Here is a 14310-nt window from a genome sequence, read left to right as displayed (position 1 = left end):
AAAATTACCAGGAGTTGCCTGGTCTCAAAGTTTTCTTCCCCCCACTTGCGCCGAAGTTGAAAAATTACCCCAAGTTTTCTGAGCTTAAATTGATTAACTTAATTTTTATAATAGAAGATGCAGATAATTCAAAGAAGTGAGCTTATTTTAGTAGAAATAAACCTCGAGTTGGGTTCTATACATGTTGGGCCTTTGGTCCAAAGTGTCAAGTCTTGATACGATATGATCGATATGTGTTGACATTGGCTATGTTGATACAATACAGAACTGATACACAAAAATATTTATGTACATAACTATATCGAACCGATACACTCAATACACAGGCTATGAAAACCCAAAAATCTCAGTTTATGAAAGAAAACTTCTTCGTACTCTAAATGTTTTGCGCAACCCTTAGTGGATACAATTCATTATAAAAATATATACAAATAAAATGCAAATGAATCCAGATGAATGCTAACTTGTATCTTTTAAGTATTAGTAGGGATTCAAAAGTAAACCTGGCAACTGTATTGTGACTATGACAAATAAAATGTAATTGACAAATTACATTTTTTTCTTTTGGTTACTAATCTGTGGTTCTTTTTTTTTTTTTTTTTTTTTTTTTTTTTGAAGAAGGGCATGTGTAAGTATGAATCAGAAAACATAAAACTAGATGTTCTGGCATGAAGCAAGTATCAACCTTGCTTCCTTAATCGTCAGTTAATCACTCTTTTGTCAACACTTGGTGTGAGAGATCATATTTTTCAAGAGAACCAAAAATAGGCTGTAGACGAATTGGATGCTATTCTAACTGATTCATTGAGGGCACAGGAAACACTTGAGCTGATGTCTCTAGGTGAAAACAGTAATATTCTCAAGGAAATGTTGATGTGTGGTTATGAGCCTCATGCTGAACCAATCCTTTCGGTGATGTGTCAAGCCAAACCCTGTTCCATGCTTTCTGAATCAAGATTGACCTTCTGTCTACCAGCCATTAAGTCCTTTTCCCGATTCTAAGGCTTCCATGGGTGCTTTCCCACCCAGTCTTCTTTCTCTGGTTGTTAAATGCATAGTCATACCTGGCTGAGTAAAGAAAATGAAAATCATATAGTATTTCAATGCCCAAGAAATAGATCAAAACAAATAGAATGTCTGTTCAAGGATGTTAACAATGATGGAAGAAATTACCTTCCTTTGAGGTGACACTGTTGTCATCCACTCATCACTTTTCTGAGGTGGTTTGGTTACTTCTAGAAGTTCATCATCACCATGCATAGATATACCTGCCAAAATTACAAAGTTTTATTTAATATTATGACAGCACCCATTTTCATATCTTGAGAAGCATGACCCTGTTTCACATTCTAAAGCCTGAAGATAAATAAAAAGTCTAAGTCAATGACACCAAAGAATGAGGAATACACAGTTATACAATTACTTCTCTAATGAATAAAAAGGCACCTAAGTCAATGACATTAAAGAATGAGGATAAATTATTTTTCTATAATATGGCTTAACCCTCCAATAGGATGTCTCTGTTCTTCATCAAAGAAAGGTGGAAAAAAAAAAAAAAAAAAAAAAAAGGTTTCTTGCTTTTGGTGTATTGATTTACTCTCTTCTACATTTCTTCTTCGTCTTCTTCTTCTTCTTCTTCTGAAAGCATAAACAATCCTCCAGTTCAATGTTTGGCTGATACAAAGAGAGCAAAGAAAAAATGAGTACTTTTATTCAAGGGGAGCTCCACCTCTATCAAAATCTAGAAAAGATGATTAACAATGTACTACCATTCAACCAAGTAGTGGATCATAGTACTCTCATTCAATACTTGGAAGTTCTGCAACACAAACAATTGATTGTTATGCTACTAAGATAAATATATATATATATAAACAAAACATATTATCCAAAAAAAATATATTACCATTTAAATCTAATTGCATCGGCAAACACAATTATTGCCTATTGGTATCTCCAGTAGGCGCGCATTCACCTATAAAAGATATTATATAAATAAGATACACTCTATACTTAATAAACAACAACATTCAATTATAAAATCAATTTCAATCAAAACACACCATTACCATAGGACATCTCATGACATTGTGCCTTGTACTATTGTAAAACGAATAATGGTAAACCCTTCTCTCGAGTTCTGGCCTAAAATAAGATGTCCTCTGTCTCCCTCGGTTAATAGAAGGTTGTAATCGACCAGATACACGTTGACCCCCTTGTGGAACAAAATTGTCAGTCAAATTGCTTGCAATCTCAACACCTCTTGTAGACCATCATTCAACACTCTATGAGCAACATTATACCTCTCTTGAGATAGAGATCCTTCACTTGCTAACCGGTGGGCAATGTCATGAAGAATCCACACAGGTTGTTGGGGTTGTCGTTTAGATGAGCCTTCGTCAAGTCCAGACTCAATATAACGGGCACCTTTGATCCATCTAAGCATAATATAATGATGAGGAATTTGGGATCTGTCCGTTATCACATAAATCTTAAGGATATGCTTGCAAAGTATCCCTTTCTGCTCAAACATCTTACAGTCACAAATAGTGATTTCATCCTCTTGGTTATCCAACACATAGTTCACATGTATCTCTCGATCCCCATCTCTTGAACAAACCTTGTACCTCATAACAGTGATTTTATCATCGCATTGACTTGCCTCAAGACCAAAACATGCAAACCACTCTACTGAGAAAACCTTGAACACCTTTTTCGTATAAACATTACTTGCTTGATGCTCGATTTTATGACCTGTCGAACAAGATGGGGTTGAGGTAATGCAAGTGATATCTGCCTTGGCTTCTTCATCTCATCGTTTTTTAATAGTCTCTTCATATTATGTTACAAATTCATTGATGGGGGCTGATGGTGTAAAAAAGCCCTTGAAGTAGTTATTGATTGACTCTCCTCTTTGTGCCATACTCATACCAGCAAAAAAGATGTCAATATAATAACAAGGCACCCAATGTTGGCATATTCTAAAGTGCTTCTTAAGCCACTTATGATCCTCCAAATTATATCTTTGTATCATATTATCCCATATCTCCTCAAAGTCAAAGGGTGTCTTAGAATCATTAATACAACTTCTATACACTGCCTTCAAGTCCGGATATCTCTTGTACAGTGGCCTCATGTGATTGATCCTATGCTTCTCCAATTGCCATCCACAAAGTCGATGGCCAGTCAATGGAAAAACTTGCTTAATTGCTTTCATTATTCCCGGGTCTTCATCTGTCAAGATCGCCTTCGGGTGGATATTAAGCATAGCTTGAAGCCATGTTTTAAATAACCATATAAAAGATTCTTTCGTCTCATCGGCTATTAGACCACAACCAAACAATGTAGATTGCATGTGGTGATTAACACCAGTGAAAGGAGCAAATGGGAACTTATACTTATTTTTTTTGTAAGTTGTGTCAAACACAATTACGTCACCAAAATTCTTATACTGTTTTCGAGCACGACTATCCACCCAAAAAATCCCTGTTAACTGTTGGCCCTCGTTAACACGGACTGCATAAAAGAATCCTGCATCTGAGGTCCTCTTGTTGTCTAAGTAGTTGATTGCTTGTTGACAATCAACCCCTACACAATTCCTTCTCTCGGACCTCAACAGATTCCTACATAAATCATCACTTACACCAGCATGTTGCGTTCCACCAACATATTCTTTTAGAGCTGTCACTATTTGGGATTATCTTAACCCGTACTTACGGAGCCGTTGTATAAGTTCAGTTGTACTTCTATCATTTTTCTTGTGTGATCTAAGTCTAAATGACTCATTCTTATCCACTAATGGGTGATTGTGCTCCTTTTCATACATATCCACTGTCCACACCCCATTATTGAACTTGATCCTCATTAAAGCCTTACAATTAGTTTTCTTTATTGCACGAGGCTTGTAATCCATTCGCCCCCTTTTGTCATTTAAAGATTTTTCACCTTGATTTGAATATACATAGTATCTTGATATGGCATGATTATCAACTCTTGAGTGCAACGTCCTATATTTTCAGATTGAAAAACCCATCTCCTTTGCATATTTGTTATAATGGTTATATGCTTCATCATCAACCTGAAATTGCATACCAACAAAAGGCTCCAAATCATTAATGATACTTCTCACTTGTGAACTGTTTCATCCAAACCCAAATCCTCCAAGCATTCTTCCTCATTAAACTCATCAACTAAATCATTCTCAGAAGATGTGGTGTAAGAGTCACTCTCATTACTTTGGAAAGAATTGTTTTCTTCATCTTCCATACTAATATTACCATTATGACTATCATTTTCTTCTTGACTTGAGGTGCTATCACTATCCATCTCATCATTAAATACATCACTAGAACCAGTTTCATTTTGATCCATTATATTGTTTTCACCCTCAATAAATGCATTATATAAACCTTCTAACTGATCAGTGTCCATTTCAACACTACAAAGTACTTATCCTGCAATGTGCATGTTACCATTTGTAAAAACATGAAGAGAAGAACATATTTTCAGAAAAAAAAATATAACGTTGAACTACTAAGTTTTACAATAGAAACTCCTTATTTTCCAACACAGTTTAAACTAATATACCCTAATTAACAGCAGAATAAGAACTGTAAGGTCAACTACAAATAAAAAACTACAACAACTAAGCTATAAATATTCAAATAAAACAATCTCAGGAAATGAACTACATTTCTAACCTGAATTTCATCATGGAAAAAAGAAAAAAAGAAAAAAAACTGTGACCTCATTGACATGAAAAATAAGAATTTAAATCATGGAAACGAGTGCTTCTGTTTCTCTATTGTTTCCTTCTGTTGGGTTTTGTCAGGTTTGCTTAGATGCAGCAAGAGTTGCAGTCTTAGATGGGCTACTTACCTAATACCATCATCCAAAATGTCCATATAAACCAACAAAGATTGTCCCAATGCAACCATCCACAGAACATAGTGGGTTTTTATCAAAGGATTTAGGAAGATTAAGGCAAGCCCATATCAAATGGTGCATAAAGAAGATGAAAAATTCTCTACAATGGCATGCTTTGGATGGTGAAAAAAAGAGACTTATTTAAATGTTTAAACATGTTTTTTAAGAGGATGTCTTCTTTGTATCTCTGAGGATCAGATTTTCTTAATCTTATCTGAAAGAATTGGTCAACTTACTATATGCTACATCTCATTGTCTAGACAATGAAATGCTAGGGTATTGAAAATTTACATAACCCAAACGAAGAGGGGATTGAAACTCCAGCAAGAAAGATGAAGAATGGAAAAGAGATCCTTTATGCAAAGATGGTAATATGGAGCCATAGAATAGTTAATAGGAATGACTATGAAGCCACAAAACAGGGTTTATGAGCAGACTCCAAGAACAACTGAATAAATTATAGAAAAAGAATAAGAAAACTAATACAATCAGAAGATCTCTAACAAGAATAAATCAGTCAATCGCTAACAAGAATGTCGAAAGAGATAATGAAATGCAAGGTATGAATAGGAAAAATAGTCAAAATGGGTAAAGAAAAAAAAAAAAAAACTCACTGAGTTCACGAATCTCACTGCAGGGCAAGAGAGGTTCGCAGCATGGTCTCACTGGCAGACTGAGAGAGATTCGCAGAAAATGGTTCTGGTTCTCGGAATAGACCGGCAAGGCGAGAGAGGTTCACAGCAGGATCTCTCCGATGGGAACTCCGGCAGAGGAGTGGCTCGTCGCACTGCAGATCCTTGCGCTCACAACGGCAATGTCTCCTCCAAATCTAATGCCATTAGGGTTTTCAGATTGGTGAAGCAGAGAAAGGGTAAGGGATTTGGGGGATCGTGTGTGGAAAAGAAGATGAATACTTGGTGAAGCAGAGGAAGGGAAAGGGATTTGGGGGATCGTGTGTGGAAAAGAAGCTGAATCAGATTTGGGGAATCGTGTTTGAAAGAGATGAAAAGTTCACCGGCTATGTGGGTAAAGAATAGGTAATGTGCTTTTATAAAATGAACGTTCCAGATTAGATGATGGTAGTTCAACTGCTTAGATTGATGGAGCACTGCTAACATTACTTTATAATGGCAGTGCTCAAGCGCTGCTACCACTCGCCCTTTTTTTTTTAAGAATGCTACCTGGCACAGGGCAGCAGACCCCAAAAAATGTAAAACCCACAATAAAATTAACTGCTCCATTTCCCCAAGTGCCTCTAACAGAGGTGGGGTGGACCTCACCCGGGTAGTGTGGTGGGTACTGGGTAGGGTGGTCATTTTTGTTCCCCCCTATTTGAGGAACTTGGGGAAATGGAGCAGCCTAAGAAATGGAGCCAATAATGATCCCACTTCGTCTTCCTTCGACTCTCTTTGGCATAGTTTGTATTTATATTCTGACCTATTTATGAATAATCAATAATGATAATAAGTTATGGGCTATAAACAATAATGGTTTGGTTACTACTAGACATATAGATTACGTAATGAAAAATAGCTTTGGTATACTTAATTGAAGAATATATTATGTATATAATATAATATATGTTAGGGGTGTTAATCGGTCGGTTTCAGTGTGAGAATGAGTAAGTCCAAAACATGATCCAACAAGGGTGCACTGATTTCGGTTTGATTTTGGATTCGTATGGGTTTGTTTTTGGGTTGCCTTGTATATTTAAAAGTGTGAAGAAAAAGTGTATTTTTAATGAATTTCAAGCTGATATTGGTTTCTTACTGGGTAACATTGGTTTCAATCCAATTTTTTAAGTTCGGTTCGATGTCTTATTGGCTTCAAACACCCGGTTTGGTTTCGATTTCAGAAAACCCCAATCCGAAACATGATCCAAAACTCATATTGGTTAGGTAGGTTCACCTTGGTTTTGGTCGGTTCGGCTGGATTTTGTCGTTTCGAGCTAGGTTTTGACACCCCTAATATGTTGAAACTTGAAAGAGGGTGGGGGGAGTGGTGGGGGTAGGAGAGAAAAAAACATGTTGTTCTAATTTTCGTTAATTTTGCTGATTTACCCCTACTTAAGTAATAATTCTGCACATGTTCATGAATGGTGCCTGCTAAATAAATATTAATAGTTTATGGTGATAAATCATAAACAGCTCAACAGCTCAAGAGCTGTTTATGAATTTATGTTTATATTGATTTATAAATCATACCAAACACATCTATTTATATTTATGTGTCAAATAAACATAAATTTAAACTATACCAAAGATAGCCTTCATCAACTTCTATCCCATTTTCGACTCATCATTTCCAAGTCCTTACCCCTTTTCCTGCAACCCCAACCTCACTCATGCTCCTTATCCCTTACTTTTCGATTGCAGGCAACATTCAAACTCAGCTTCTGTTTCAAATCTCTGTCCATCTTTGAGTTCATGTGTTAGTGTAGTCATGGGATCATCTCTTGGGTTCACAAGAATTGGAAAGATCAAAGTTGAAATCTTTGATCACCTCCATGGTTACCCATGGGAAACCAATTATAAACCAATTAGGGTTTGGTATAAAAATTTTACCAAACCATCTCTTTTCTTGTCCCATGAAATTTATGGGAAATAAAGAAAAGAAACACATCTCTTTTCCATCCCATAGAAAGAGAGAAACGAATGCGTAGCGGAAAGAGATCGATTCGGGTTTCTTTCCCATCCCATGGTTAGTAAATAATTAATTAAAACTTAATGCATAAAATAAACATCAAGATCTCCTAATATGTAGAGCCTCAAGTGTTGCTCCTCCAGACAATGGTTCTTCCCCTAACGAGCACTTCAAGAAAGCCCTAACTTGAATCTTTTTCATGTAATAGAAGATCCTCAAGCCAAACCAGAATTTCTTCTCCAAGAACAGGATCCAATCAAGTAGAACCTAGGGTTTCCAAAACCCTAACAAACTTCACCACTCAAGAGAGCAAGGGAGCAAGGGAGAAGAGAGAGAGGGGCGAATTTTCCAGTAGGGGGGCAGAAAATTCGTCCAAAGCAACTATTATGTTCGTCCCCCTTTATGGTGTATTTAAATAGATCACACTCCCAGTGAGAGTCTGGCATTCTCTCTCCTATTTGACTTAAAACCCTGGTGGGCTTCTAATTAGTGAATAAACAGAATCTAAAAGAGAAATAAAATAATTAAAGTTTTAATCTATAATGGGCCTTTAATTAAAATAGCGTTAAACTCATTTAAGATTAAACAAATTAATTATCAATTAACAAATCCTAGAAATACCCCTGCATAACAATTATGCACCAACCCTCCACTAAACAACACCATCATCATTCCATGGTACATGTCCATATCAGAGCATCTGTGTGATCGGAATCCGCAAAACACGATTAAATCATTTAATCAAAACATAAATATAATATACCATTTTATGTAAAAATATATTTTGTAAAACCATTTACAAAATGTTACAGGATCTCAATTCTTATTCGACCATCCACAGACTTACTCCCTTTGATGTTCCTCAATCGAGCAGTGGAGACCATGTTGAGTGACTCTTTCACTCACATGATATTTACGCATTCCTAGAACACCAATTTTAGTTCTCTTGAACCTCAGTCATTGGTGAACCAAAGAATACGTTCACATCATGCAGTGATAAGGCCCTCTTAGGTACTGGATCTCAGTGACACATGTCTATCCCAAACCTAGGTGAGTGGGTTTGGGTGTGAATTATTTAGGGAATGTTTTTGTGCTATATTATGATGTGTATGTCATTTTCCATGCATAACTTCATACTTGCATTGTACAACTACATTTGTGATTATGCGAATGTTGATTTATGTTTATGCGTTGCGAATGTGGCTTATTAATGCCTTCATCATGTTTTATAATTGGTCTGTCATGTGCCTTGTCGTGCTAGTACCCGAGTGATATATGGTATGGGACGTTGATGCACCTAGAATACCTCTTGATATAATAATATCATATAGTATCATATGGTTAGTGCTATCATGTATTATAATTGGCATGTCATGCGACGTGTCGTGCTGGTACCCGGGTACTAGATGGTATGGGACGTTGATGCACCCAGAATACCTCTCGACACGATAGTTTCATATAGTATTGCGGTTAGGGTTATGTTCCCCTTACTACGACTTTACCAATAGGGGTTCAGGTATTGGATAACCAAGGCCCCCTGTGTGCCTGAGGAGCTGTATGAGGCCAGGTCAGGGATGACCATTGGTTATCAGGGTCTGCTACCACTGGATGGTCTGTGTGCGTGTGCCATGATCGATGCGGGTTCCAAAGCAATGACTGGGGTTACATTGAGGTGATAAGATAAGTCATCCGTGATGCTGCCCGAGTTGTTGTAATACCATTTACCCAGTGACTTAGATTGTTTGCTAGGTGGCTAATATTGCAAATTAATTCGTGTATCATGGACTACGTGTTTTTGGTTGTGTGCTCACCATCCACTGCAGCGAGATCTTGGGGGTAGTTTAGGATGTTGGTAAGCATCCTAGTCATATCAAAACTCTAGGGTGGGGTTGGGATGTGACAGCCACAACCACCAACTCCATCACTTCCTCCACCACTACCTCCAACACCTCCACCGCCACCTCCACCACCTCCATCGCCACCACCACTACATCCACCTCCATCAGCACCACCACCACCGCCTCTACCACTGTAACTACCACCTCCACCTCCACCACCACCACCACCACCAGCCCCTCCGCTATCATCACTACTATTATACCCGTACCTGAGATCCTAATTATTTATTTTTATCATTGTGATGTATAGATGGTGCTGCCATGTATGCCGGCGAGCTGTTCGTGATGGTTGTCAAGCCCAGTCACAAGATCATTGACATGACACAGGTTTACCCGTCGAGGAAAGATTCCTCAACAGGGAGTGGGGGAAATTCGTCGATGATGATTTCACCGATTATCCTCCTAGTACAAGTCCCAAGAGCAAAGAGTACCTAAAGGCATACCCTATGTCATGCCATATCGACACTTCATCTCACGACAAGGTTAGCATTGAAATGAGGAAGCTCTTTGACACACCGTGACGGTCGAGTTACTAACCTTAGGTATACTTGTGCATCCTCCCCTCTATGACCTTGAAGTGCGGACGAAGGTCAGGTGACATTTCTGTGGTTGTTCAACCTTTTTAACTGGAACGGTTCCACGAATGGACCCACTACTGATGAGTCCGTCCAAGAATCCATTCGAGCTATTTGATGTGTATGCTGAGTTATCACTGTGGGCCCCACATGCCAGTGTCTTGGACACCATGGAAAGGTCCCTGGACATGGTGGACCCTACCCTTAACCTTCCTTACATTGTTGGACCTTGTATGTGGGCCCATAAGGCCCAACCCTATCTTTAATTAGAAACTTGTTTAGAAGGAACCACCCAAACAGGCCCTAAGTGGGCCACTTGCTATAAATAAGACTTGGGGGCCATTTATTGGCCATTACTACCCCAACCAACCCAAGAACCGTGGAGGCAAGGAGGAGAAGAGAAGAAAAGAAGGAAGAAGAGAGAAAGAAGGGGGAGGAGGCCTTGCCACTTGGAGGGGCCATCATTGGCTCACCTTTGCCTAGGTAAGAACTCTCAATCTCTCTCTCCCTCCTCTCTACTTAAAGGGATCAATGGCATTTATTGGGTTTGGTTAGACCAAGGGTTTCCTTTGGAAACCCAAAGTATACCTTGAGCTCTTAATGACTCTAGTGTGAGCTAACCCTCATCACTTCAAACTCTATTGACCCTTCCTCATGTAGGGTTAAAGATTGAGCTCTTGAACCTTAGGACCAAATCTTGGGGTTAAAGTCCTTGAGCCTCTTATGGTTCTTGCTTAGCAAATACACTAACTAGGCCTTAGTGTATCTTTGGCATTAGTTTTCACATCCTTAAGGCCCTAAGTTTAACCTAGACCTAGAATGGTAAAATGATTCTATTTAAATTCCGAGGCAAATGAGTTGGACATGGATGCATGACCTAAGGGACCTTAGGACAGCCTTCCCCTAGCCTTTAAGGTCTTAGAACCCAAAGAAATGAATCAGGGAAGCTCAGACCTTCAAAAATTGGGTTTTACCCTGAATGGATTCACCAACCGACCCAGGCATCGGGCCTTCGTTTGAGAGTCCATTCAGCCTATTAAGGTTTAAAAATCTGAAAATTGCCTGAACAGATTCACCAATGGACCCAAGGTCCTTCCTTCGTTCGAGACTCTGTTCAGCCCATTTTACCCTTTCCTTTTGGTTTTATTTTTCTTGTGAACGGATTCAACAACGGATCCCTTGGGAGTGCCTCCGTTCGAGTTCTTTTATGCTGTTCTGAATGACAGGTCTTGGAGACTCTTTGTGGGACCCACCTACAATTTATAACGTTATGTTCATGTAACCCTAGGCTACCTAAACACTATAGGGAATGTGTACTAAGGCGATCCTTATCAAACCCTATGAACGATATGCAAATCATTGTTGAGTGGGTTTGGGTTTTTTTTTTTGGATAAGTAAATTATATTAAAAAAAAGAAAAAGGAAAAAATAAATATACAAAAAAATAGGAAGCCACCTAGAACCTCTTTAAAATATGCTTAAAGAGGGAAATGGGAGACCCCTAACTAAAACGGGATAGGCCTCGTATCAACCAAAGTGCCAAAAATAAGGAAGTTTCAACCGATAGTAGATATAGAAATCAGCATCCCCCTTAACCAATTTACAAAGTTCCTCCGGGAAGTCAACCGGTTGGAGAATAGTCTCCACATCACCTATAGGTAAGGAGGCAATATAATCTGCTGGTTGATTCTCCTCCCTCCACACATACTTATATTCCACCGAAGAAAGAGAGGCACTCAAATTGTGGATTTTGCTCTTCAACCACTATAATGCCCAAGGACCTTTAATCTTTCCATTTAGCAAGTCCACAGCCAATTTGGAATCTGACCGAATGGATACGTCATAGAAACGTTTTTTAATACATAAAGTCATACCCCGGAAGATAGTGTACAACTCCATAGAAAGGATTGATCTATCTACACCCGCACCTGCAAAAGCAATAATGGGAGACCCATAGCATCACAAATTAGCCCTCCATAAGTTGCCTTTTCTTGGGATAGAGAACTATCACAATGCAAAGCAAACATAGACTGAAGAGGTCGAAACCATGAACATGCCTTCGAAACAGTAGGAATCCAATGCACATTAGTTCCCCAATTATCAACAAGAAATTGATTTCTAGGGGTGTAAGTCCCAGTAAGAGAAATGGAGGTACACCTAGAAAGCACATCTTCTTTAATTGCAGCAACAACTTGGGCTTGCTTATTTTTATTTATACATGTATCATGTTACTTACATCATTACAAGCATGACAACATAATTGTATTTTATTCTTACATGATTGATGAGATAATGATGTGGATTATATTGGGTTACGGTGTCTAGAAATACCGGCATCGGAACCCCAGGATTATGTGAATTTCTATTGTATGCCATTCTTACCTGTATACACCGTGTTGTGTTGGTACCCGAGTGTTATATGGAATGGGAAGTTGATACATCTGAAATACCTCTCGACACGATAGGATTCATGTAGTATATCTGTGGTTAGGTTTTGTTCGCTATACTACGACCCTTACCAGCAGGGGTTTAGGTGTTGGGTAACCAGGGCCCCTGGCGATTGTGGAGAGTGTGAGAGGCCAAACTAGGGGTAGTCATTGGTTATCGGGGTCTGCCTTTGGGTGGTATGAGGCTATAGTTGGCACGGGCCCCAAGGTAATAACTGACATTTTTCTGTGGCAAGAATGGAAGGACCCATAGTGTCTCCCGAGTTATTGCAATAGCATACATCTTTGACTTAGAGTTGTGTGATAGGTGGCAATATATTAATAATATTATGCACCATGGACTATTTGTGATATTTGTGTGTATGTGCATCCCCATCCCCTCACTGGCTCATTGGAGCTAACCCCCTTTGTGTACACTCTTTTAGATGTTGTTGCAGGTGATGTCTATCTTGCTGGACTCAAGGTTCAGACTTCGAAGTATGATGATATTGGTGCTAAGGACCTAGAGGCTGTGATTGAGGAGCACGGCGATGGATGTCCTTGTGACGATTGCGCCTACGGGCGGGTATTGATGTTGGGACTTGTTCCCTCTTTTTAATTTTTTTGGGGCTTTGCGCCTTTGTATAAATATTGTCTGTTATAATATATATTTTTGAGTAGTTATATGATGGTTAGTCGGATAATTGTTAACTTATGATGTATCACCTAGACGATTGAACATATTGTAACTGCTATTACTAATGCTTCCGCTTATATTCTGATCAATGTGAAATGTTATATTTCCTTTCTTTGCACTCTGATATTATTATGTTTTAATATTAGTTTATTGACTGTGCATATGGACACTGTATCTGTGATCCTGGTGGCTTTCTGGGATGATGTGTGTCGTCGTAGTCACACCCTTTATTGTAATATATTCCTTATCGGAATAGGGGTGTGACAGCATGGTATCAGAGCATGATTCTCTGCACCAACCACAGTCTAACGGAGACTTCCGATTTACTCTACACAATTAGGGTCTGATTTAAAAGCTTTTTAAAGAATAATTGGATTATGTGCAAATTTAGGAAGAAGACTAGCTAGGGTGAAACCCGATAACAATAGCAAATAATAGGGACAATAGTGAAAGGAAAAGACTTTATATGATATATATATATATATATATATATATATATGCTTCATATAATTTCAGCTGTTCGTAAATAACCCGCCACTGGAGGTAAATACATCATGCTTGGGAAATCAAAAGAAAAATTACAAAATTACATCTGAACATATATATTAAGTTCTTACATCGGCTGAGATTTGAAAAGCTGAAATAACAACAATACTAATATAATAAAAAGATAACTCTGGATGCTATGGAGCCTAGTCCTCCATCACATCGTTGTTGTCCTCCTCCTCATCATTGCCTTCATAATACAAGTAGGCATTGATGTTGTGGATATCCTTCTCCATCCTCTCAAAGCGTCTGTCATACCAGGCAAACTGCCCCTGGATACTGGCAAACCCTTGCACCATGTCTGTTTTGAGCTAGGCCATGTTAGTGGTCAGCTGGGACACAATAGTACCCAACTTTCCTATGGCAGCCAGGACATCACTCATATCCATGCTACTAGAAGGGTCAACTGAGGTAGAAGCACCTCCCCTATGCAGTCCGGGCTGGAATCCCTCATCCAGATCCTCCTCCTCCTCCTTATGGGCCTCCTCAGGAATCACTGGCTCACCATCACTGTATACATCTGAGTCAAATCCCATCCTCGAGGTGGTATCGAAGTTGAAGGCCTCCTCAGTAGTAGTTACCTGCTCCTCGCCAGTGAAG

General features: G+C 38.8%; 2 protein-coding genes across 2 annotated transcripts; both read right to left on the bottom strand.

Annotated features, from left to right (window-relative positions):
• Positions 1–2236: 2236 nt before the first annotated feature.
• On the bottom strand, positions 2237–4431 carry LOC122655295 (protein FAR1-RELATED SEQUENCE 12-like). The gene is made up of 4 exons (XM_043849499.1): positions 4130–4431; positions 3708–4007; positions 2932–3623; positions 2237–2754 (listed from the first exon to the last, which is right to left on the bottom strand). Exons 1-4 carry the CDS (start codon positions 4429–4431, stop codon positions 2237–2239), a joined length of 1812 nt encoding a protein of 603 aa, XP_043705434.1.
• Positions 4432–9447: 5016 nt separating this feature from the next.
• LOC122655294 (protein FAM98B-like) lies at positions 9448–14009 on the bottom strand. Its single transcript, XM_043849498.1, has 4 exons — positions 13872–14009; positions 13782–13801; positions 9801–9869; positions 9448–9676 (listed from the first exon to the last, which is right to left on the bottom strand). Exons 1-4 carry the CDS (start codon positions 14007–14009, stop codon positions 9448–9450), a joined length of 456 nt encoding a protein of 151 aa, XP_043705433.1.
• Positions 14010–14310: the final 301 nt, after the last annotated feature.

Source organism: Telopea speciosissima, chromosome 3 (genome assembly GCF_018873765.1).
Source record: "Telopea speciosissima isolate NSW1024214 ecotype Mountain lineage chromosome 3, Tspe_v1, whole genome shotgun sequence".
Classification (NCBI taxonomy): Eukaryota; Viridiplantae; Streptophyta; class Magnoliopsida; order Proteales; family Proteaceae; genus Telopea; species Telopea speciosissima.
The sequence above is the reverse complement of the archived record's forward strand: the minus strand, read 5'-3'. Positions and strand labels throughout refer to the sequence as shown.

Coding starts and splice junctions, on each gene's coding strand:
- LOC122655295 (XM_043849499.1), bottom strand. CDS start 4,431: ATGGACACTGATCAGTTAGAAGGTTTATATAATGCATTTATTGAGGGT. Junction 4,008..4,129: donor TTGGATGAAACAGTTCACAA/GTGAGAAGTATC, acceptor CTGAAAATATAG/GACGTTGCACTCAAGAGTTG. Junction 2,755..2,931: donor TATTGACATCTTTTTTGCTG/GTATGAGTATGG, acceptor CTTGTTCGACAG/GTCATAAAATCGAGCATCAA.
- LOC122655294 (XM_043849498.1), bottom strand. CDS start 14,009: ATGGTGCAAGGGTTTGCCAGTATCCAGGGGCAGTTTGCCTGGTATGAC. Junction 9,870..13,781: donor CTTTTCAAATCTCAGCCGAT/GTAAGAACTTAA, acceptor GACTTGTACTAG/GAGGATAATCGGTGAAATCA. Junction 9,677..9,800: donor GAGGAATCTTTCCTCGACGG/GTAAACCTGTGT, acceptor TTAGGATCTCAG/GTACGGGTATAATAGTAGTG.